This window comes from Oncorhynchus gorbuscha, linkage group LG13 (genome assembly GCF_021184085.1).
Source record: "Oncorhynchus gorbuscha isolate QuinsamMale2020 ecotype Even-year linkage group LG13, OgorEven_v1.0, whole genome shotgun sequence".
In the NCBI taxonomy this organism is placed as follows: domain Eukaryota; kingdom Metazoa; phylum Chordata; class Actinopteri; order Salmoniformes; family Salmonidae; genus Oncorhynchus; species Oncorhynchus gorbuscha.
Genome location: NC_060185.1, coordinates 67,848,881 through 67,874,915, shown reverse-complemented (window position 1 = coordinate 67,874,915; position 26,035 = coordinate 67,848,881). Strand labels below are relative to the sequence as shown.

Sequence of the window (26,035 nt, the reverse complement as noted above, 5' to 3'; positions counted from 1 at the left end):
TGGCAAGAAATACAAAAGTTTTCAAAGACCCAGTAGAGAAAGAGAAGTGCTGTCGAATGCATAGCAAGTATCGGGATTCTAATAGCTTCTTTAGTCTGCGTCAAACACTACTTGAACTCCTCCGGTCGCTAACAGAAGCCTATAGTATTATAAGTATCATACATAGACAATATGACAAAGATGATGATCAAAGAAGGAGATTATATGTGGGGTTCCACCCTGCATTCATGTTGTGACGGAGCAAAGCCCCGCTCCCTGGTCAACACACATCTGGCATATGCTGTGCTGTTACCCGATCACTACAATATCTCATGCTCGCTTTTCATATCGCAGACAAAGATATCCTGTGTCAGCCAGAGGTGCCCCAGTTTAATAGCTGGGGATCTTCTCTTCCCACGTCACTCTCCTTTTCTCTGTTCCACTCTCTCTGTCTATCTTCAAAGCAACATTTCTGAGGATTTCCAACAGTTGTGGAACAATGGGAACATTTTGTTGTTCGTAATAGAAAGAATGATCCGATTTCAAATCGTCTTTCTTTGCTTGCTTTCGCTATTAAGTTACAAATAAGTGAAGACAGATTGACTTCCCCTTTCGAAATGAATGTCGAGTAAGTATAATACACGTCTAACCGCGTTAAAATCAGACTGCCACGTTTCCGTAACTTCCTCCTTAGGCGGTGCTGTTAAATCCTAGATAGCTTGACAACTATCTAGATGGAAGTGTGCCATCTCAATAGATAGCAACACAATACTCCTTTTTAAAGTGTCTCAAAGGTGGGGGATCAACACATGAAGCCAGGACAAAGAATCAACAGCCAACAGACGCAATATAGAGGTTCTTTGCTGACCCGTGCTGCATGTGTTTGAGAAGAGAAAGCATGAACAATAGCCCTTCTATATTGGTTGGTTGAATGTTCCCCACATGCAGGGTTTCGGGGTGACATATTTTTGGGGAGTGTTCATTCATTAGGGAAAAGATTTATTACCCCCCTCCCGTCCCCCGTCCCCCAAAAACAGATGTGAAGCAGTCGAGGCGCAGACTCTTTTTGGGGGGTGCTGCTGCTGCCTTGTCGTCGGGCTGTGTTGCAGGGGCTAACGCCACGTGTTCCTAATTTTGGGCCATTTCCGTGGAAACTTTTATGGATCCCCAGATCGCGTTTCTCAGAGCTGTAGACATATCCCCCCTCTGTTGTTCTATGAGGTTTAGGGTGGTGTGGGACCCATTTATCTTTAAGGGTGACGTCTAGCCACAACCCTTGTCCTTTAACTTCAGTTTGTAGTCTATTCCTGCAAGACAGGAAGAGATCCCAGCACGAACGCGTTCAACTGTGAAACAATGATTTTTTGGATGGAACGTGAACTGCTGCAGTCTGTTTGAAGCCCACTGGATAGATTTGATGTATTAAAGATGTTTATCTCCGCATCCACATTATATCCTTTTTGAGTTTAGACAAGCCAAGTCAAAACTCATAAACCATTTACTTGTCGAAATCACATAGAGCAACTATTGTGTGCTTATAATGAGTAAGCACTAAGAAAGCGCTTCGAATCGGCAGCTCTGTTTAAGGTTCCTAGCATCCTCAAAGTATCTAGCAGTACTCACTTCAGAAGGAACTACACAGTCACAGCCACTGCAGTGTAACCCTCTCCTATAAAGCTAGTTACTGCAGGATCTTACTTTACGACCCCAATTAAGCAGGCCAGACAGTAAAAACATGACTTGTGTTTATTATCGGTCCTGGTGGTGTGGAAGGGAAGGGGTACACATTACAAGCCTCTATGACTATAGGAGCATAATGGCTTCTAGACCAGTGGTTTATCTGAAGAACTCTGCCTGCTCGGGTTCATTGGGGATGAGGAACAGAGGGGGTTTGTGTGTATGTGTGTATGTAAGTGCGTGTGCGTGTTTGAGTCACTCGAACAAACTCTGAGCGCTCCGGAATTTGCCGGCTAACGACCCCTCGGTTATCCCCAGGGTGTATTTGACATCCTTCAGTACTGAGATCCAGGGAGGAAATCAGAGTCTGTCTTTTTAGAATCGGTAAAGTCAGGGAAAGGTTTTAATCCAACACCATTAAGGAGAGGGAGGCCATCGATGCTTTGGTGCGTGTTTGGCTCCACGCCAACTCTGCCATTTTACCTCAGGGTTCCGCAGAGTTTAGGTTCCCCCTTAAAACAACAACTCAAAGACATATTTACTTCTAGTCCAGACCTTGACTGCTCTCAAAAGACGCTCCAGATAAGTAAAAGTAACATGTAAAGGCGAAATAGCAGATACATGTTTTGAATAGAAATGAGGGTATTTGGGAGTGAGTACACTGTACAAATGAAAGTAAACAAGAATTCTGACAGCCAAAGAGTCTTGAGCGTCAACAGGAATGTGTGTGTTACAGGGAACGTGTGTTTTCTACAACCCCTCTGAGAGGAAGAGCATCAGCAGCCCCTGTGTTAATGCTTAATATCGATGTAGCTGCTGAAAAGCAGGAGCAGAAATATAGAGGCAACATCACTCTGACGAGAGAGGACATTAAAAGCAGTGCAGATACACATTATAGCTGCAAACCCTTTAGCATTGGAATAACTTATGAATCATTCATAAGCATCCCGCTGTATGACGTCTTAGTCTGAGAGAAGGGGAGAGCGATTTAGCAAATTTGCATGAAACGAAAGTTGAAATGTCAAACTACTAAGCGTTGCTTTATTGGCGAGGACTTGCCAACCCTTTTTCCTGTGTGCGAAGGAAAGAGCTGGAACGCGTATGCTAATTGATTGTCTGATGGGCTATTAATTCAAATCAGAGCTCGCACCGGATAAATAAAAATAACTTTCAAAACACGCTAATGATCTGATTTTACTGGCCTGCTCTCCTCGCGAGTTTTCCTCGACGCAGACTCAAGGCACACATGCACACATACACACACCCAGCCTCGTCCCAAGAGTCTCATCAGAACCCTCTCTGAGAGAGAAAGAGTAAAAAGAGAGGGAGTGAGAACGAAGAGAAAAGCAAGAGAGGAGGCTAGTTTGCGTAGACATGTTTTAAGCTAATGAAAGACAACACTAATTACACTGCTAGTGTTCATATCCATTACACAGTTCTACTGATCAGGCATTACACCTTATTCATTAGTCTTGTCTGGTTCCCCTTTTCTGTCACTCCTCTCTTCTCTTCCCTCCATCTCCTCTTTCTGTCTCCCATCTCTCCCCCTGCTGCTGCTTCCTCCTTCTCCCATTGTGAAATGGAGGTTGAGGATATCCTAATATCGGTATACCAATCGTGTTTATTATACAGTACATGCGGTAGATATGTTGTACTTGTTTGGCTAGCCACTCATTGACTGTACAGACAGACAGACATGCATTTGTCGCTGTCAATGACAGCGCTGATGCATGTCAACGCACAGCCCTACATTTCCACTCAGGATCAATGAATTACCATGACCATGATACAAGGGATATATATTTGAATCTCAGTAGAGCACTCAGCTGTTGGATTGTTACAGATGGATGGCTACCGATGCAGATGGATTTCTACAGATGTCTAACACAGTCTACCATCCCCTTCTCTCTCCCAGGCCTCTTCAGGCCTCTCCCCCCTCCTGATGAGGGATAAGTGACACTCTGTCTCTCTCCATGGTGTCCAGATGCTAATCCATCATTGTTAATGCCAGGCCAGGGACTATGGTAATAAGTGACTCTCCCCCTATCCCGGCCCCCCTCCCAACACACGCACTGACTTTTGTGACGGCTCGGGTCCTTTGTCAGGCCGCTGCTGACCCCCTGACCCCTCGGCCCTCCTCCTATGGGAACAGGAGGAGAGGAGACAACAGGGGATCTGGCACATAGTCACACACACACACACGTACAGACATACGCACACACACACATATGTGCACATACAGGCATACGAGCACACACACGCACACACCGGGACTGAAAGTTCACTCACACACACAGACTCACTCACTTATGGATACACACTAACAGACACACACACACACACACACTAACAGACACACACACACACACACACACACACACACACACACACACACACACACACACACACACACACACACACACACACACACACACACACACACACACACACACACACACACACACACACACACACACACACACACACACACACACACACACACACACACACACACAGAAACTGACACAGAGGATTACACGCACACACACAGACACACTTTCACACAAAGACACTTGTATGCCGACACACTCACTCATCTCGTTCATTCTGCCTCTTCTTTTCTTTCTTTCTGTCGTTTTTCTATTTGTGGGGGGTAAGATCCTTCCAAGTCATTAGTAAGCAGAGTGTGTTGAGCAGGAGATTAAGAGAGACTCTTTTTAATTAAAAGCCAGAGAATGAGAGACGGGAAGAGATAGCAGACAGACAGAGAGAGAAAAGAGGGAGAGAGAGAGAGACAGAGGCATACCATTAAACTCATTTAACTCCGGGCTCAGTCAACTGAATACCCCTCACACAACTGAACGTATCATTCAATCAGTCTAAGTCAATCTGTCTATCTTCTTATTGTTGATGTCTGTGAGAAAGAAAATCCTGTGCAACAACATTACCTTCCCAACTGATTAACATTTGAAGAGGCCTCAGAGCCAAGATTACACATGAACTCTCTCCGTCAACGACAAACCTGGCAAGTTCTCTCAACATTTGTTTTTTTGGCAGAGAAGGTTGAACATGTGGCCTTGATTTTTTTTTTTTTTTTTTACTCTAGATAGCCACATTCCTAAATGGAACACGAGTGTGAAACATCTTCGAGTTAGAGAATGCTTTAAGAAAAATGAATTGGAGGTATTAGAGTCTATATTCTTCGTGGATTCACTCTGAGTGGAATATTGCAGGACATGATCAGGATCGGACTTAAAGAAAGAAGGCTGTTGACGTAGAGCATATTTAGAATCACACAACTGTTCATCAAACTGCCGTCAAAACAACCAGCACAACACTGACCTCCTTTCTGTTCTTCCTGTTTTTGTATCTTTGTATTTATAAAATAAAAAATAAAAAAGTTAGTGTGCATCACTTTGTCTGGGTTGGAAATGACCGCCCGGAATTCTGTTTTTACAAGGGTTAGCTAATGAGATGGATGTTTTAGAGGGAATTTTAGCTTGGTTTCCTTAGCATTGTGAGATTAATGACAAGGGTCCAGTTGTAGGGCAGTTACAGTGCCTTCAGAAAATATACATAACCCTTGACCTATTACCACCATTTTGTTGTGTTACAGCCAGAATTCAAAATGGATGAAAACGTTTTTTTTCTCTCAACCGTCTACACACAATACCGCATAATGTCAATGTGAAAACATGTATGTAGAAATGTTAACACAGTTATTGAAAATTAAATATAGAAATATCAAATTTACATAAGTATTCACACCCCTGAATGAATGCATGTTAGAATCCCCTTTGGCACCGATTACAGCTTTTCACACCTGGATTGTACAATATTTGTACATTATTTTAAAATTCTTCAAGCTCTGAAGTCTTGCCAAAGATTTTAAATCCGATTTCATTCAAAACTGTACCGTAACTTGGCCACTCAGGAACATTCAATGTTGTCTTGGTAATCAACTCCAGTGTATGTTTGGCCTTGTGTTTTAGGTTACTGTCCTGCTGAAAGGTGAATTTGTCTCCCAGTGTCTGGTGAAAAGCAAACTGAACCTCTAGGATTTTGACTGTGCTTAGCCCTTTTCCGTTTAGTTGTTTTTTTGGATACAAAAAAAACTCCACAGTCCTTGCCGATGACAGCATGATGCAGCCACTGCCACACTTGAACATTTGAAGAGCAGTACTCAGTAATGTGACGTGTTGGATTTGCCCCAAATGTAATGCTTTGTATTCAGTACATTAAATGTATTATTTTTTAAAACTTTAGTGCCTTATGGCAAACAGGATCCATGTTTTGGAAAACGTTATTCTGTACACGCTTCCTTATTCTTACTTTATCATTTAGGGTAATATTGTGGAATAACTACAATGTTGTTGATTCTTCTTCAGTTTTCTCCTACCTTTCTCCTACCTTCTCCTACCTATCTTCCTGGTCTTTGTGGTTGATTCTGTGTTTACACTTCACTGCTCGGCGGAGGGATCTTACAAACAATTGTATGTGTTGGGTACAGAGATGAGGTAGTCATTCAAAAATCATGTTAAGCACTATTCTTTTACACAGAGTGAGTCCATGCAACTTATTATGTGACTTGTTAAGCAAATGTGTACTCATGAACATATTTAGGCTTGCCATAACAAAGGGGTTGACTACTTATCAACTCAAGACATTGCAGCTTTTAATTTGTTATTCATTTGTAAAAACATAATTCCACTTTGACATTATGAGGTATTGATTGTGTAGGCCAGTGACACAACACCTCAATTTAATACATTTCAAAATCAGTCTGTAACACGACGAAAAAGTTGAGGGTGTAAATACGTTGTAAGTCTTATTGGTCTATATTTGTGCGAAATCATGCAGACCTGTCTACTGCATCATTGGAAAGATAAGATCATCTACCATGATGAGATAGAATGCTTGGGAATAACCTTTGTTCAACTCTAATCATTTAATATTCTCTGTTGTAGAGAGAGAGAGAGAGAGAGAGAGAGAGAGAGAGAGAGAGAGAGAGAGAGAGAGAGAGAGAGAGAGAGAGAGAGAGAGAGAGAGAGAGAGAGAGAGAGAGAGAGAGAGAGAGAGAGAGAGAGAGAGAGAGAGAGAGATAATAATTTTCGTGTTGTGGTGTCATGTACTCTGATGAGAGATGGGTTGAAGAAACAGTAGGATAGGAGAGTTAGATCCTATCTGGGTAGACTGAAGTTGGTCAAGATCTGGACTGGGAGAGGATGTTCTGTAAAGGACAGGACCTTACTTCATGCAAATGGATTTGCGAGTGGGAGTAATATTATGACATAGCATCTGATGTTATTGAAGCTGCACATATAATCCTCTTTGCCTGTGTTTTGTAATCACTCTGAAAAGATGAGACAACAAGATGAGATGTTCAACAAAAGACAGGATAGCGTGATATTAAAACAAACATAGATCGGGTAGTGACGCTGTACAAAGCAACGGTAACTGTAGAGCTGAAACCTCTTTTAAGCCTTCCGCATGCTTCGGTTCGGCTGGCGCCTAGCAGAACTTGGCTATGCAAACCAAACGAGGGTGCTCGTATACAGGGCTCCCTTAAAAGACCGTCGCTTGAAATACGAGAAAAAACGGCAATAGTACTGTTTGTCCATTTTGAGATGCTGTAGCAAGTATACACTTCCTCAAAATAGTCAGAATTAATCTGAGATAACTCAAGAAATCTGTCTTTAATTTTTATGTTTTTGTTTAGGAGATCTTAGTCACGCAATTTCACATCGAACTAAGATGGTTGGTGCAGTATTTCTTAGTCACGGGGTAAATTGAAATAAAATCCAATGGAAAGGGTTCAGCATTGCCCTGCAGCAGACAAATTCACACAGCAGCCAGAGTTAGAGTGAGGGAGAGAGGAGGGGGAGCAAAGAGAGGGAGGGAAAAAGAGAGGGAGAAAGAGCAAGACAGCAGTGAGAGAGATATGGATAGAGGAAGTTGAAAGAGAGGAGAGAGAAAGAGAGAAGAGAGGGAGAGAGAAAAAGAGCAGCGAGGGAGAGCGAAAGAGAGCAGAGAGGGAGACAGAGAAAAGGGGTCTGAAGTTCTGATCAGTAATTAGTGTGCAGTCTCTCTCTTTATCTAGCCGAGCAGCGCTAGTCAGCTAATCAGCTCAGCAATCAGCCTATGTGTGTTAGCACTACAATTCATTCCACTCCATTTGCCCCTCGCTCCCCAACCCTCCTTTTACATTCTGTCACTCCTTTCTTCTCCTCTCCTTTCTTTGGAAGGAGACACCCCGTGAACAGGCTGTCGGCTTGGCGCTCACAGAAAGGGGGTTATATTTCAAGGCGACCAACACCACCCAGAAACGGGGAGGGGGGTCTTACACACCATATACACACACACACACACACACACACACACACACACACACACACACACACACACACACACACACACACACACACACACACACACACACACACACACACACACACACACACACACACACACACACACACACACACACACACACACACACACACACCATCTAAGCACTTAACCCGACTCCCCCCCACCTCTTTCTCTTTTTCCTTCACTGTAAATCAATCTCATCTGTAGCCTCTAAGGCTCTCTGGCTCTCTCTTTCTTTCTCTCATTCCCTCGCTTTTTCTCTCCTCTTTCACACAGACACACTTCGGGGAGCTAGCTGTTCAAACAACATTTTGTTCCATTACTCTGTGTGTATGTAGAAAAGTTTAAGTTCCATTACTCAGAATAAAGGAATGGTGTTTGAGATTTCCCATCTACCCTCCCTCCCTCCCTCCCTCCCGCCCTCCCTGTCCCTCCCTCCAGATTGACGGCCAGAGAACATGCAGCAAGCGAACAGTGAGTAAGCCAAATGATTATTCACAGGCAGAGGCTCTCTCTCTACCCTCTCTCTTCTCTCTCTCTCTCTGCCCTCTCTCTCTCTTCCCTCTCTCTCTCCTTATTTCTCTCCCTGGGCTGGGTTGTGGTCCCAGGGCCTGGCCTGCCATATGTCTGGTGGTAGAGCAGGCTGGCTGGGGCGTGATATGAGGTTTCACACGGGAACAAAGGCAGGCCTGGTGCTCAATGATCTCTATGAATGTATGGGGTCACATTGACAGAGCTGGGGACAGAGGAGGAGGTAGGGGGGAGGCAGGAGGAGGTAGGTCAGTGTGTTGTCCCGATTTGGGGAGTGGGGGATTCTACGTCAGCCTCAGGGATGACAAGGTGGATGACCCCCCCTGTCCCTTCGTCCCTACCTCTCACTGCCCCCCCCCTCTCTCTCTTACACACACCCCTTTACTGAATCTGTTTCTTCCATTCTCATTTTCTCTCTATTCACATGACTGTCTCCTTTTGTCCTAAGAAAGTGCGCAGGGTGATAGAGGGAGGTGGCAATTGCAATGTGTGCATGTGTGGGCAAGGTTGGCTAGGTTACTTTCCAAATGCAATCCGTTAGTTGCTAGTTACCAGTCCAAAAGTGTAATCAGTAATGTAACATTTGGATTAGCCAAATGTTGGCTAATCCAAATGGCCTGAATGAGGGGTACCTGAGCCTGGGCCTGGAGATCGTAAACCTTCCTGGCCTGAATGAGGGGTACCTGAGCCTGGGGCTGGAGATCGTAAACCTTCCTGGCCTGAATGAGGGGTACCTGAGCCTGGGCCTGGAGATCGTAAACCTTCCTGGCCTGAATGAGGGGTACCTGAGCCTGGGGCTGGAGATCGTAAACCTTCCTGGCCTGAATGAGGGGTACCTTTGCTTGGGGCTGGAGATCGTAAACCTTCCTGGCCTGAATGAGGGGTACCTGAGCCTGGGGCTGGAGATCGTAAACCTTCCTGGCCTGAATGAATGAGCCTGGGGCTGGAGGTAAACCTTCCTGGCCTGAATGAGGGGTACCTGAGCCTGGGGCTGGAGATGGTAAACCTTCCTGGCCTGAATGAGGGGTACCTGAGCCTGGGGCTGGAGATCGTAAACCTTCCTGGCCTGAATGAGGGGTACCTGAGCCTGGGCCTGGAGATCGTAAACCCTCCTGGCCTGAATGAGGGGTACCTGAGCCTGGGGCTGGAGATCGTAAACCTTCCACCGCCATGCAGAGAACAACTTTTCGATAGGGTTTAGAAACAGAGAGTATGGTGGAAGGTATAGTACTGTCATCTGTGGATGGTGTTGAAACCAGCTCTGGACCAAAGCAGAGCGGTGGAATGACACATTGTCCCAGATGACCATGTATTGCATCTGTTGCATTGCATTACCTGCTGTGACGATGTGGTGCAATCGGTCCAAAACTGTGAGAATGTGAGGTGTGTTGTAAGGGCCCATTTTGGCATGACGGAGGACAACACCATGCTATGAAATGGCAGCGCAAAGGGTGATGTTACCCCCACGTTGCCCTGGGACATTGATTATAGCCCTGTGGCCAATGATATTTCTGCCTCTCCTTCTTGCTTTTGTGAGGTTGAACCCTGCCTCATCAATATATCTGAATTCATGCAGGATTTCCTCAGAATCCATCTGCAAAACTCCCTGAAATACAGTGAAAGACAATATTATGTAATTCAGGATAGGTCTAGTATACAGTCAATGTAAAGAAGTCATGTGTGCAGTATGCAACATCACAGTGCTAAAGAGAACCCTCTCTGAATTCCTCTCAAAAGGCACTCGATAAAGTTGTTTCATTTGAACCTGATGTCTTCTCAGGATGCGTGCCAGTGTTGACTGAGAGACCTGACATTATAGAAAATGGCAAGGTCACCGATAATGTTGGCTTTACGTAAGTTCTCTGAGCCTGATAGCATTATTGGTCAAAACCATGTTTATTATCTCTCTCTCTCTCTTGTTCTTGCGTGAATATGGGCCCCCTTCCTCCTTGTCGTTCCCGACCCTCAATCCTATGTAGAGAATAATACATGTAACTTACTGTACAATGTCACAGGAAGGGTTATCACAAGTGCTGATATGGTGCAGACAATAAGCAGCTGATTACTGTAACTGTAGACAGATCTACCTGTTTTCCTGTCTAAAAGTCCTTATGACAGATGCCGCTGTATATCTGCTAAGATTTGGCTGAACTCTCAGTCCAGCCTCCCTCAGCGTCAATCCGTGGTTCACAACATGGTCCACTAGCGTTGGACGAATGTCATTTGATAAGTTTGGTCCTCTTCTTCTTTGTGCCTCTGCCTCTACCTCCTTCTCCTCCTCTGTGTACTCCTCCTCTTTCCCCTCACTCTTCTTCTGACTCCTTCCATTTTGGTTGAAGGAGGGTGAACCTACCTGCTGCATTTTTATCGTGCTTAAACCTGATTGGTGTGTCTACAATTTAGCAATCATGTGTTTGTGCACCTGATGGCTGTGTTTAACAGATTGGCTCATAGGTGTGGTAATTTGACAGTCAGTGCTTTGGAATTGCAAGGAAGTGACATCATGATATACGTCTGTGTCTGATGTATACACGTGTGTTTAGTGTTTTGCAAATCACTGTGTGTAATGTTTTGCAAATAGTGTGAAGCTGACAATGTGCGTACAGTTGTGCAAATCTAGCCTTGTGTTTTGCTCCTTGAGTGTAAGGTTTTGCTAATTGTGGGAAAAGTTACATTTTAGTGTGTAAGCAATCGTAAAAAAAACTGTAAGAGGTATTATAAGAAGACAGAAAGGATCCATCAAACACATTTCGTGTTTCATCATAGTGGTATCTGACCTGTGGTCAGATTTAATCAGGTGGAGACTTAAACATGCACCTTTATTCAATGCTGAATGGAATGTCATTTTTTTAAGCAAACATCCTTTCTGAATTTAAAAGTAATCTAGTTTTGTGTGTACGTGTGTGTGTGTGTGTGTGTGTGTGTGTGTGTGTGTGTGTGTGTGTGTGTGTGTGTGTGTGTGTGTGTGTGTGTGTGTGTGTGTGTGTGTGTGTGTGTGTGTGTGTGTGTGTGTGTGTGTGTGTGTGTATGGCTGTTGCAGTGGGACAGAGGGGCACAAAGAAGCACTGTAGAGTCCACCAGCTTGACAGATGATTTAAAGCTATTTAATAGTGTATGGAGACCCAGTTAAAACACACACACAAGCACTCACATAAACACACATGCACACACACGCTCAAACGCACACATGTGACACACGCCATTTCTCCTAACCTTTGGGTTTGAGCTGACCAGATTATTATCCCATGGCCAAGCAGCTTCTCTTTCTAAAGTTACTAATGTCCACTCCTCCTGTGTCTGTCTGCATCAGTGAGGAACGACATCACGTAGACCCTATAAACCCAAGCAGGGGTCCCAGGCTATTTATCTGCCCAATCTTCAGACTGAGAGTTATTTGTCCTTTATGAGTTTCCACTGTTCTCTCTGTCTGGTTAGAGTCTGAACGGGCATTATCCATGCAATAAGATGTGCTTGCCTTATGAAAAGCATGGAAAGCTCTTCATAAACTGCGCATACAGTGCCTCTAGAAAGTCAAATCAAATCAAACTTTATTTATCACCTGCACCGAATACAATATGTGTAGACCTCACCATGAAATGCTTACTTGCAAGCCCTGAACCAACAGTGCAGTTCAAGAAAGAGTTAATCAAATATTACCAAATTAACTAAAGTAAAAAATAGGTAACACTATATAATAACAATAACAAGGATATATACAGGGATTACCAGTACCGAGTCAATGAGCGGGGGTACAGGTTAGTCAAGGTCATTTGTACATGTAGGTGAAGTGACTATGCATAGATAATAAACAGTGAGTAGTAGCAATGTAAAAAAAAAACGAATGGAGGGGGGGTCAATGTAATTAATCCGGTGGCCATTTGATTAATTGTTCAGCAGTCTTATGTCTTGAGTATATCCGCTGTTAAGGAGCCTCTTGGTTCTAGACTTGGCGCTCCGGTACCGCTTGCCGTGCTGTAGCAGAGAAAACAGTCTATGACTTGGGTGACTGGAGGCTTTAACCATTTTGGGGGTTTTCCTCTGACACTGCCTAGTATATAGGTCTTGGATGGCAGGAAGCTTGGCCCCAGTGATGTACTAGGATGTACGCACTACCCTCTGTAGCACCTTACAGTCAGATGCCGAGCAGTTACCATACCAGCCGGTGATGCAGCCGGTGATGCAACCGGTCAGGATGCTCTCGGTGGCGCAGCTGTAGAACTTTTTGAGGATCCGGGGACCCATGCCGAATCTTTTCAGTCTCCTGAGGGGGAAAGGTGTTGTCGTGCCCTCTTCACGACTGTCTTGGTGTGTTTGGACCATGATAGTTCGTTGGTGATGTGGACACCAAGGAACTTGACTCTCAACCTGCTCCACTACAGCCCCGTCGATGTTAATGAGGGCCTGTTCGGCCCACCTTTTCCTGTATAGTCCATGATCAGCTCCTTTGTCTTGCTCACATTGAGTGAGAAGTTGTTGTCCAGGCACCATACTGCCAGGTCTCTGACCTTCTCCCTATAGGCTGTCTCATCGTTGTCGGTGATCAGGCCTACCACTGTTGTGTTGTCACCATCTAAATGATGGTGTTGGAGCCGTGTTTGGCCACGCAGTCGTGGGTGAACATGGAATACAGGAGGGGATTAAGCACACACCCCTGAGGGGCCACAGTGTTGAGGATCAGCGTAGCAGACATGTCGTTGCCTACTCTTACCACCTGGGGGCGGCCCGTCAGAAAGTCCAGGATCCGGTTGCAGAGGGAGGTGATTTGTTCCAGGGTCCTTAGCTTAGTGATGAGCTTTGTGGTGTTGAACGCTGAGCTCTCGTCAATGAACAGCATTCTCACTTAGGTGTTCCTTTTATCCAGGTGGGAAAAGGCAGTGTGGAGTGTGATTGAGATTGTGTCAACTGTGGATCTATTGGGGCGGTATGCGAATTGGAGTAGTTCTAGTGTATTCTGGAGGATGCTGTTGATGTGAGACATGACCAGCCTTTCAAAGCACTTCATGGCTACAGACATGAGTGCTATGGGGCGGTAATAATTTAGGCAGGTTACCTTCGCTTCCTTGGGCACAGGAACTATGGTGGTCTGCTTGAAACATGTAGGTATTACAGACTTGGTCAGGCAGGGAGAGATTGAAAATGTCAGTGAAGACACTTACCAGTCTGCGCATACTTTGAGAACACGTCCTGGTAATCCGTCTGGCCACTTCCGTTTTGAGCGAGTCACTGGTACTTCCTGCTCTAGTTTTTGCTTGTAAGCAGGAATCAGGAGGACAGAATTATGGTCAGAATTGCCAAATGGAAGGCGGGGGAGAGCTTTGAATGTGTCTCTGTGTGTGGAGTAAAGGTGGTCTAGAGTTTCTCTTCCCCCCTGGTTGCACATGTGACATGCTATTAGAAATGAGGTAAAACGGATTTAAGTTTCCTTGCATTAAAGTCCCCGGCCTCTAGGAGCGCTGCTTCTGGATGAGCGTTTTCTTGATTGCGTATGGCCTTATACAGCTGGTTGAGTGTGGTCTTCGTGCCAGCATCGGTTTGTGGTTTTAAGTAGACGGCTAAGAATAATATAGATGAGAAATCTCTTGGTAGATACTGTGGTCTACAGCTTATCATAAGGTACTCTACCTCAGGCGAGCAAGACTTCTTTAATATTAGACATTGCACACCAGCTGTTGTTGACACCCCTGCCCCTCATCTTTCCAGATGTAGCTTCTCTGTCGTGCCGGCGCATGGAAAATCCAGCCAGCTCTATATTATCCATATAAACATATGTGAAACATAAGATATTTCAGTTTTTAATGTCCCGTTGGTAGTATTCACACCCCTTGACTTTTTCCACAATTTGTTGTATTGCAACGTTGCATTAAAATCGATTTAATAGTATTTTTTGTCAACAATCTACACGAATATTTTGTAATGTCAAAGTGGAAGAAAAATTCTAACATTTTTAAATAATATATGAAGTAAAAAAACACTAATATATCTTGATTAGATACGTTGTAAAGTCCCTGAGCCAATACATGCTAGATTCACCTTGGGCAGTGATTACAGCTGTCTTTCTCGTTAAGTCTCTATGAGATTTGCAGACCTGGATTGTAACAATATTTACACATTCTTCCTCAAAACATTCTTCAATCTGTCACACCTTGGTCTTAGTATTTTGTGTTTTCTTTCTTTATTTGGTCAGGCCAGGGTGTGACATGGGTTATTGTGGTGTGTTTTTGTCTTAGGGGTTTTGTGGGGTGTCTATGTAGTCTATGACTGCCTGAGGCGGTTCTCAATCAGAGTCAGGTGATTTTTGTTGTCTCTGATTGGGAACCATATTTAGGCAGCCATATTCTGTGAGTGTTTCGTGGGTGATTGTTCCTGTCTTTGTGTTTGCACCAGATTGGGCTGTTTCTGTTTTCATTATTTCATTTCGTTATTTTTGTAGTTTCTGTATGTATAGGTTTTCCTTCATTAAAACATTATGAATCATCATCACACTGCATTTTGGTCCGATCCTTGTTCTACCTCTTCGTCAGAGGAGGAGATAGAAGAGAGCCGTTACAGAATCACCCACCCCACCCGGACCAAGTGGCGTGGTAACAGGCAACAGCGGCAGCAGGAGCAGCGCGACAAGAATTTCTGGACTTGGGAGGAAATCCTCGACGGGAGAGGACCCTGGGCTAAACCAGGGGAGTGTAGCCGCACCAAGGTGCAGCGAGAGAGGAACTGGACATGGGAGGACGAACTGGATGGTGAAGGACCTTGGGCTCAGCCTGGAGAATATCGCCACCCCAAGGAAGAACTGGAGGCGGAGATTACGGACAGGCGCTGGTATGAGGAGGCAGCACGGCGACGTGGATTGAAGCCTGAGAGTCAGCCCCAAAAGTTTCTTGGGGGGTGGCTCACAGGGAGTATGGCTATGCCAGGTAGGAGACCTGCGCAAACTCCCTGTGCTTACCGAGGGGCTAGAGAGACCGGGCAGGCACCGTGTTATGCTGTGGAGCGCACGGTGTTTCCAGTGCGGGTGCATAGCCCGGTGCGGTTCATACCAGCACTTCGTATTGGCCGGGCTAGAATGGGCATCGAGCCAGGTAAGGCCTGCACGGTCCGGTCTATCCAGAGCCACCTCCACACACCAGTCCTCCGGTGGCAGCTCCCCGCACCAGGCTTCCTGTGTGTGTTCACTATCCAGTTCCACCAGTGCCAGCACCACGCTTCAGGCCCACAGTACGCCTCTCCAGCGCTGCCGGAGTCTCCCGCCTGTTCAGTGCTGTCGGAGCTGCCAGTCTGCATGGAGCAGCCAGAGCTGTCAGTCTGCATGGAGCAGCCAGAGCTGCCAGGTTGCATGGAGCAGCCAGAGCTGCCAGTCTGCATAGAGCTGCCAGTCTGCATGGAGTGGCCAGAGCTACCAGGTTGCATAGAGCAGCCAGAGCTGTCAGTCTGCATGGAGCAGCCAGAGCTGCAAGGTTGCATGGAGCAGCCAGAAGTGCCAGACTGCATAGAGCTGCCAGTCTGCATAGAGCAGCCAGAGCTGCCAGTCTGCATGGAGCTGCCAGTCTGCATAGAGCAGCCAGAGCTGTCAGTCTGCATAGAGCAGCCAGAGATGCCAGTCTGTATGGAGCAGCCAGAGCTGCCAGTCTGCATGGAGCAGCCAGAGCAGCTTGATCCGCCAGTCAGCCAGACTATTCAGATCTGCCAGTCAGCCAGACTCTTCCAGATCTGCCAGTCAGCCAAACTCTTCCAGATCTGCCAGTCAACCAGACTCTTCCAGATCTGCCAGTCAGCCAAACTCTTCCAGATCTGCCAGTCAACCAGACTCTTCCAGATCTGCCAGTCAACCAGACTCTTCCAGATCTGCCAGTCAACCAGACTCTTCCAGATCTGCCAGTCAACCAGACTCTTCCAGATCTGCCAGTCAACCAGACTCTTCCAGATCCACCAGCCAGCCAGTTTCTGCCAGAGCCAACTACCTGCCTGAGCTTCCTCTCAGTGCTGAACTTCCTCTCAGTGCTGGGATTTCCCTCAGTGCTTGGCTTTCCCTCAGTGCTGGGCTTCCCCTCAGTGCTGGGCTTCCCCTCAGTGCTGGGCTTCCCCTCAGTGCTGAGCTGCCCCTCAGTCCCGAGCTTCCCCTCAGTCCCGAGCTTCCCCTCAGTCCCGAGCTACCCCTCAGTCCCGAGCTACCCCTCAGTCCCGAGCTGCCTCAGTCCCGAGCTGCCCCTCAGTCCCGAGCTGCCCCTCAGTCCCGAGCTGCCCCTCAGTCACGAGCTGCCCCTCAGTCCAGTGGGGTTCTGGGTGAGGACTATTAGGCCATGGTCGGCGGCGAGGGTGGATTATCCCAGGACGCGAGGGGGAGGAACTATGACATTAATGGAGTGGGGTCCACGTCCCGAGCCGGAGCCGCCACCATGGACAGACGCCCACCCGGACCCTCCCTATGGTTTTGAGGTGCGTCCGGGAGTCCGCACCTTAGGGGGGGGGGTGGTTCTGTCACGCCTTGGTCTTAGTATTTTGTGTTTTCTTTATTTATTTGGTCAGGCCAGGGTGTGACATGGGTTATTGTGGTGTGTTTTTGTCTTAGGGGTTTTGTGGGGTGTCTACATAGTCTATGGCTGCCTGAGGCGGTTCTCAATCAGAGTCAGGTGATTTTCATTGTCTCTGATTGGGAACCATATTTAGGCAGCCATATTCTGTGAGTGTTTCGTGGGTGATTGTTCCTGGCTTTGTGTTTGCACCAGATTGGGCTGTTTCGGTTTTCATTATTTCATTTAGTTATTTTTGTAGTTTCTGTATGTATAGGTTTTCCTTCATTAAAATATCATGAATCATCATCACACTGCATTTTGGTCCGATCCTTGTTCTACCTCTTCGTCAGAGGAGGAGATAGAAGAGAGCCGTTACACAATCTCTGTCAAGTTGGTTGTTGATCATTGCCGGAGAGCCATTTTCAAGTCTTACAATAGATTTTCAAGACATTTTACATCAAAACTAAAACTAGGCCAATCAGGAACATTCATTGGTGTCTTGGTAAAAAAAAACGGTGTTTTCGGTTATTGTCCTGCTGAAATGTGAATTTTGTCTTCCTTCTTCTAGGATTTTACCTGTACTTTGCTCTATTCCGCTTCTTTTTATCCTGAAAAACATACCCATAACATGATGCAGCCACCGCCATGATTGAAAATATGGAGAGGGGTACTCAGTGATGTGTTGTGTTGGATTTGCTCCAAACACAACACTTTGTATTCAGGACATAAAATGTATTTCTTTACCACATTTTTGGTAGTTTTACTCTAGTACCTTATTGCCAACAGGATGCATATTTTTATTCTGTACAGGCGTCCTTCTTTTCACTCTGTCTATTAGGTTAATATTGTGGAGTAACTACAATGCTGTTGATCCTTAGTTTTCTCCTACCACAGCCATTAAACTCTGTAACTGTTTTAAAGTCACCATTGGCCTCATGGTGAAATCCCTGAGCGGTTTCCTTCCTCTCCGGCAACCGAGTTAAGAAGGATGCCTGTATCTTTGTTGTGACTGGGTGTATTGACACACTATCCAAAGTGTAATTAATAACTTCATGCAATGTCTAATTTTTTAGTTTTTACCCATCTACCAAAAGGTGCCCTTCTTTGGGAGGTATTGGAAAACTTCCCTGGTCTTTGTGATTGAATCTGTGTTTGAAATACATTGCTCGACTGAGGGACCTCACAGATAATTCAAAGTGTGGAGAGGTGTGAAGATTTACTATCGATAAAGTTTTTATTTCAGTGTAAAGGTAGTAAGATTTCCCACGGTGTGACTTGAGAGCTGCCAAAAGGAGAAAATGTAATTTAGCCATTAAAAAAGGTAGTCATTAAAAAAATAATGTTAACACTATTATTGCACACAGAGTGAGTCCATGCAACTTATTATGTTACTTGTTAAACACATTTTTAGTCCTGAACATATTTAGGCTTGCAATAAGAAAGGGGTTGAATACTTACTGAGTCAAGATATTTCATCTTTTCATTTTTAATTAGTTTAAATTTCAAAAAACACAATTCCACTTTGACATTATGGGGTATTGTGTACAACAAAATGTGCTACAATGCAAGGGGTGTGAATACGTTCTGAAGGAACTGTATCAATGGCCAAGGACTTGATTCCGTTTGTTTAAATTAGACTTGATGATAGTTAGACTAGATGACAGTTAGACTAGATAATATTTAGACCAGATGATAGTTAGACTAGATGGTCAAGAAAGACATATAGACTATGATCTAAACAGCCACCTTCTTTAATAAGTCCTACTGAAAGCCCCACTAAAAGCCATAATGTAAGCTGTACTGTAAGTCCTACTGAAAGCCCCACTAAAAGCCATAATGTAAGCTGTACTGTAAGTCCTACTGAAAGCCCTACTGAAAGCCATAATGTAAGCTGTACTGTAAGTTCTACTATAAGCCCTACTGAAAGCCATAATGTAAACCCTAATTTAAGTCCGACTGAAAGCCCTACGGAAAGCCCTAATGTAAGTCCTCCTGTAAGCCCAACTGAAAGCCATACTGTAAATTCTACTGTAAGCCCAACTTTAAGTCCTAATGTAAGCCCGACTGAAAGCCCTAATGTAAGCCCTACTGTAAGTCATACTGTAAGTTCTACTGTAAGCCCTACTTTAAGTTCTACTGTAAGTCCTAATGTTAGCCATACTGTAAGTACTAATGTAAGCCCTACTGTAAGTCATACTGTAAGTTCTACAATAAGCCATACTTTAAGTTCTACTGTAAGCCCTACTTTAAGTCCTACTGTAAGCCCTACTTTAAGTTCTACTGTAAGCCCTACTTTAAGTCCTAATGTAAGCCCTACTGTAAGTCATACTGTAAGTTATACTGTAACCCTTACTTTAAGTCCTAATGTAAGCCTTACTTTAAGTCCTAATGTAAGTTCTACTTTAAGCCCTACTGTAAGCCCTACTGTAAGTCCAAATGTAAGCCCTACTTTAAGTCCTAATGTAAGCCCTACTTTAAGTCCTAATGTAAGCCTTACTTTAAGTCCTAATGTAAGCCCTACTGAAAGCCCTACTGTAAGCCCGACTGTAAGTCCTACTGTAAGCCCTACTTTAAGCCCTACTGTAAGCCCTACTGTAAGTCCTAATGTAAATTATACTGTAAGCCCTACTTTAAGTTCTACTGTAAGCCCTACTTTAAGTCCTAATGTAAGCCCTACTTTAAGTCCTAATGTAAGCCCTACTTTAAGCCCTACTGTAAATCCTAATGTAATCCCTACTGTAAGTCCTAATGTAAGCCCTACTTTAAGTCCTAATGTAAGTCCTACTGTAAGTCCTAATGTAAGCCCTACTTTAAGTCTGAATGTAAGCCCTACTGTAAGTCATACTGTAAGTTATACTGTAAGCCCTACTTTAAGTCCTAATGTAAGCCTTACTTTAAGTCCTAATGTAAGTTCTACTTTAAGCCCTAATGTAAGCCCTACTGTAAGCCCTAATGTAAGTCCAAATGTAAGCCCTACTTTAAGTCCTAATGTAAGACCTACTTTAAGTCCTAATGTAAGTCTTACTTTAAGTCCTAATGTAACCCCTACTGAAAGCCCTACTGTAAGCCCTACTGTAAGTCCTACTGTAAGCCCTACTGTAAGTCCTACTGTAAGCCCTACTGTAAGTCCTAATGTAAGCCTTACTGTAAGTCCTACTGTAAGTTCTACTGTAAGCACTACTGTAAGTCCTACTGTAAGCTCTACTGTAAGCCCTACTGTAAGTTCTACTGTAAGCCCTACTTTAAGTCCTAATGTAAGCCCTACTGTAAGTCATACTGTAAGTTATACTGTAACCCTTACTTTAAGTCCTTTAAGTACTTTAAGTCCTAATGTAAGTTCTACTTTAAGCCCTACTGTAAGCTCTACTGTAAGTCCAAATGTAAGCCCTACTTTAAGTCCTAACTTTGTAAAGCCCTACTTTAAGTCCTAATGTAAGCCTACTGTCCTAATGTAAGCCCTACTGTAAGCCCGACTGTAAGTCCTACTGTAAGCCCTACTTTAAGCCCTACTGTAAGCCCTACTGTAAATCCTAATGTAAATTATACTGTAAGCCCTACTTTAAGTCCTAATGTATGCCCTACTTTAAGTCCTAATGTATGCCCTACTTTAAGTCCTAATGTAAGCCCTACTTTAAGCCCTACTGTAAGTCCTAATGTAATCCCTACTGTAAGTCCTAATGTAAGCCCTACTTTAAGTTCTAATGTAAGCCCTACTTTAAGTCTGAATGTAAGCCCTACTGTAAGTCATACTGTAAGTTATACTGTAAGCCCTACTTTAAGTCCTAATGTAAGCCTTACTTTAAGTCCTAATGTAAGTTCTACTTTAAGCCCTACTGTAAGCCCTACTGTAAGCCCTAATGTAAGTCCAAATGTAAGCCCTACTTTAAGTCCTAATGTAAGCCCTACTTTAAGTCCTAATGTAAGTCTTACTTTAAGTCCTAATGTAACCCCTACTGAAAGCCCTACTGTAAGCCCTACTTTAAGTCCTACTGTAAGCCCTACTGTAAGTCCTAATGTAAATTATACTGTAAGCCCTACTTTAAGTCCTAATGTATGCCCTACTTTAAGTCCTAATGTAAGCCCTACTTTAAGCACTACTGTAAGCCCTACTGTAAGTCCTAATGTAAGCCCTACTGTAAGTCCTAATGTAAGCCCTACTGTAAGTCCTAATGTAAGCCCTACTTTAAGTCCGAATGTAAGCCCTACTGTAAGTCCTAATGTAAGCCCTACTGTAAGTCCTAATGTAAGCTCTACTTTAAGTCCTAATGTAAGCCCTACTTTAGGTCCTACTGTAAGCCCTACTGTAAGTCCTACTGTAAGCACTACTGTAAGTCCTACTGTAAGCTCTACTTTAAGTCCTAATGTAAGCCCTACTTTAGTCCTAATGTAAGCCCTACTGTAAGTCCTACTGTAAGCCCTACTGTAAGCCCTACTGTAAATCCTACTGTAAGTCCTACTTTAAGTCCTACTGTAAGTCCTACTGTAAGCCCTACTTTAAGTCCTAATGTAAGCGCTACTTTAAGCCCTACTGTAAGTCCTAATGTAAGCCCTACTGTAAGTCCTAATGTAAGCCCTACTTTAAGTCCTAATGTAAGCGCTACTTTAAGCACTAATGTAAGCACTACATTAAGCACTAATGTAAGCACTTCTTTAAGCCCTAATGTAAGCACTACTTTAAGCACTAATGTAAGCCCTACTGTAAGTCCTACTGTAAGCCCTACTGTAAGTCCTAATGTAAGCCCTACTTTAGTCCTAATGTAAGCCCTACTGTAAGTCCTACTGTAAGCCCTACTGTAAGTCCTACTGTAAGTCCTAATGTAAGCCCTACTTTAAGCCCTACTGTAAGTCCTAATGTAAGCCCTACTGTAAGTCCTAATGTAAGCCCTAATGTAAGCCCTACTTTAAGTCCTAATGTATTCCCTACTGTAAGTCCTAATGTAAGCCCTACTTTAAGTCCTAATGTAAGCCCTACTTTAAGTCCGAATGTAAGCCCTACTGTAAGTCCTAATGTAAGCCCTACTGTAAGTCCTAATGTAAGCCCTACTGTAAGTCCTAATGTAAGCCCTACTGTAAGTCCTACTGTAAGCTCTACTTTAAGTCCTAATGTAAGCCCTACTTTAAGCCCTACTGTAAGTCCTAATGTAAGCCCTACTGTAAGTCCTAATGTAAGCCCTACTTTAAGTCCTAATGTAAGCACTACTTTAAGCACTAATGTAAGCACTACATTAAGCACTAATGTAAGCACTTCTTTAAGCCCTAATGTAAGCACTACTTTAAGCACTAATGTAAGCCCTACTGTAAGTCCTACTGTAAGCCCTACTGTAAGTCCTAATGTAAGCCCTACTTTAGTCCTAATGTAAGCCCTACTGTAAGTCCTACTGTAAGCCCTACTGTAAGTCCTAATGTAAGCCCTACTTTAAGCCCTACTGTAAGTCCTAATGTAAGCCCTACTGTAAGCCCTAATGTAAGCCCTAATGTAAGCCTGTAAGTCCTAATGTAAGCCCTTTAAGTCCTAATGTATTCCCTACTGTAAGTCCTAATGTAAGCCCTACTTTAGTCCTAATGTAAGCCCTACTGTAAGTCCTACTGTAAGCCCTACTGTAAGTCCTACTGTAAGTCCTAATGTAAGCCCTACTTTAAGCCCTACTGTAATTCCTAATGTAAGCCCTACTGTAAGTCCTAATGTAAGCCCTAATGTAAGCCCTACTGTAAGTCATACTGTAAGTTATACTGTAAGCCCTACTTTAAGTCCTAATGTAAGCCTTACTTTAAGTCCTACTGTAAGCCCTACTGTAAGTCCTACTGTAAGCCCTACTGTAAGTCCTAATGTAAGCCCTACTGTAAGTCCTACTGTAAGTCCTACTGTAAGCACTACTGTAAGTCCTACTGTAAGCTCTACTGTAAGCCCTACTGTAAGTTCTACTGTAAGCCCTACTTTAAGTCCTAATGTAAGCCCTACTGTAAGTCCTACTGTAAGCCCTACTGTAAGTCCTACTGTAAGTCCTAATGTAAGCCCTACTTTAAGCCCTACTGTAAGTCCTAATGTAAGCCCTACTGTAAGTCCTAATGTAAGCCCTAATGTAAGCCCTACTTTAAGTCCTAATGTATTCCCTACTGTAAGTCCTAATGTAAGCCCTACTTTAAGTCCTAATGTAAGCCCTACTTTAAGTCCGAATGTAAGCCCTACTGTAAGTCCTAATGTAAGCCCTACTGTAAGTCCTAATGTAAGCCCTACTGTAAGTCCTAATGTAAGCCCTACTGTAAGTCCTACTGTAAGCTCTACTTTAAGTCCTAATGTAAGCCCTACTTTAAGCCCTACTGTAAGTCCTAATGTAAGCCCTACTGTAAGTCCTAATGTAAGCCCTACTTTAAGTCCTAATGTAAGCACTACTTTAAGCACTAATGTAAGCACTACATTAAGCACTAATGTAAGCACTTCTTTAAGCCCTAATGTAAGCACTACTTTAAGCACTAATGTAAGCCCTACTGTAAGTCCTACTGTAAGCCCTACTGTAAGTCCTAATGTAAGCCCTACTTTAAGTCCTAATGTAAGCCCTACTTTAAGTCCGAATGTAAGCCCTACTGTAAGTCCTAATGTAAGCCCTACTGTAAGTCCTAATGTAAGCCCTACTGTAAGTCCTAATGTAAGCCCTACTGTAAGTCCTACTGTAAGCCCTACTGTAAGTCCTAATGTAAGCCCTACTTTAAGCCCTACTGTAAGTCCTAATGTAAGCCCTACTGTAAGTCCTAATGTAAGCCCTAATGTAAGCCCTACTTTAAGTCCTAATGTATTCCCTACTGTAAGTCCTAATGTAAGCCCTACTTTAGTCCTAATGTAAGCCCTACTGTAAGTCCTACTGTAAGCCCTACTGTAAGTCCTACTGTAAGTCCTAATGTAAGCCCTACTTTAAGCCCTACTGTAATTCCTAATGTAAGCCCTACTGTAAGTCCTAATGTAAGCCCTAATGTAAGCCCTACTTTAAGTCCTAATGTATTCCCTACTGTAAGTCCTAATGTAAGCCCTACTTTAAGTCCTAATGTAAGCCCTACTTTAAGTCCTACTGTAAGCCCTACTTTAAGTCCTACTGTAAGGCCTACTGTAAGCACTACTGTAAGCCTTACTTTAAGTCCTATTGTAAGCCCTACTGAAAGCCCTACTGTAAGCCCGACTGTAAGTCCTACTGTAAGCCCTACTTTAAGCCCTACTGTAAGCCCTACTGTAAGTCCTAATGTAAATTATACTGTAAGCCCTACTTTAAGTCCTAATGTATGCCCTACTTTAAGTCCTAATGTATGCCCTACTTTAAGTCCTAATGTAAGCTCTACTTTAAGACCTACTGTAAGTCCTAATGTAATCCCTACTGTAAGTCCTAATGTAAGCCCTACTTTAAGTCCTAATGTAAGTCCTACTGTAAGTCCTAATGTAAGCCCTACTTTAAGTCTGAATGTAAGCCCTACTGTAAGTCATACTGTAAGTTATACTGTAAGCCCTACTTTAAGTCCTAATGTAAGCCTTACTTTAAGTCCTACTGTAAGCCCTACTGTAAGTCCTACTGTAAGCCCTACTGTAAGTCCTAATGTAAGCCCTACTGTAAGTCCTACTGTAAGTCCTACTGTAAGCACTACTGTAAGTCCTACTGTAAGCTCTACTGTAAGCCCTACTGTAAGTTCTACTGTAAGCCCTACTTTAAGTCCTAATGTAAGCCCTACTGTAAGTCATACTGTAAGTTATACTGTAACCCTTACTTTAAGTCCTAATGTAAGCCCTACTTTAAGTCCTACTGTAAGCCCTACTTTAAGTCCTACTGTAAGGCCTACTGTAAGCACTACTGTAAGCCTTACTTTAAGTCCTAATGTAAGCCCTACTGAAAGCCCTACTGTAAGCCCGACTGTAAGTCCTACTGTAAGCCCTACTTTAAGCCCTACTGTAAGCCCTACTGTAAGTCCTAATGTAAATTATACTGTAAGCCCTACTTTAAGTCCTAATGTATGCCCTACTTTAAGTCCTAATGTATGCCCTACTTTAAGTCCTAATGTAAGCCCTACTTTAAGACCTACTGTAAGTCCTAATGTAATCCCTACTGTAAGTCCTAATGTAAGCCCTACTTTAAGTCCTAATGTAAGTCCTACTGTAAGTCCTAATGTAAGCCCTACTTTAAGTCTGAATGTAAGCCCTACTGTAAGTCATACTGTAAGTTATACTGTAAGCCCTACTTTAAGTCCTAATGTAAGCCTTACTTTAAGTCCTACTGTAAGCCCTACTGTAAGTCCTACTGTAAGCCCTACTGTAAGTCCTAATGTAAGCCCTACTGTAAGTCCTACTGTAAGTCCTACTGTAAGCACTACTGTAAGTCCTACTGTAAGCTCTACTGTAAGCCCTACTGTAAGTTCTACTGTAAGCCCTACTTTAAGTCCTAATGTAAGCCCTACTGTAAGTCCTACTGTAAGCCCTACTGTAAGTCCTACTGTAAGTCCTAATGTAAGCCCTACTTTAAGCCCTACTGTAAGTCCTAATGTAAGCCCTACTGTAAGTCCTAATGTAAGCCCTAATGTAAGCCCTACTTTAAGTCCTAATGTATTCCCTACTGTAAGTCCTAATGTAAGCCCTACTTTAAGTCCTAATGTAAGCCCTACTTTAAGTCCGAATGTAAGCCCTACTGTAAGTCCTAATGTAAGCCCTACTGTAAGTCCTAATGTAAGCCCTACTGTAAGTCCTAATGTAAGCCCTACTGTAAGTCCTACTGTAAGCTCTACTTTAAGTCCTAATGTAAGCCCTACTTTAAGCCCTACTGTAAGTCCTAATGTAAGCCCTACTGTAAGTCCTAATGTAAGCCCTACTTTAAGTCCTAATGTAAGCACTACTTTAAGCACTAATGTAAGCACTACATTAAGCACTAATGTAAGCACTTCTTTAAGCCCTAATGTAAGCACTACTTTAAGCACTAATGTAAGCCCTACTGTAAGTCCTA

General features: G+C 43.7%; 1 protein-coding gene across 1 annotated transcript; it reads left to right on the top strand.

The window, feature by feature from the left end:
- Positions 1-596: 596 nt before the first annotated feature.
- On the top strand, positions 597-25,875 carry LOC123992357 (circumsporozoite protein-like; the record flags this gene model as incomplete). Its single annotated transcript, XM_046293507.1, has 2 exons — positions 597-607; positions 24,927-25,875. Coding segments are annotated over exons 1-2 (960 nt in total), but the record flags the coding sequence as incomplete, so codon positions are not given.
- Positions 25,876-26,035: the final 160 nt, after the last annotated feature.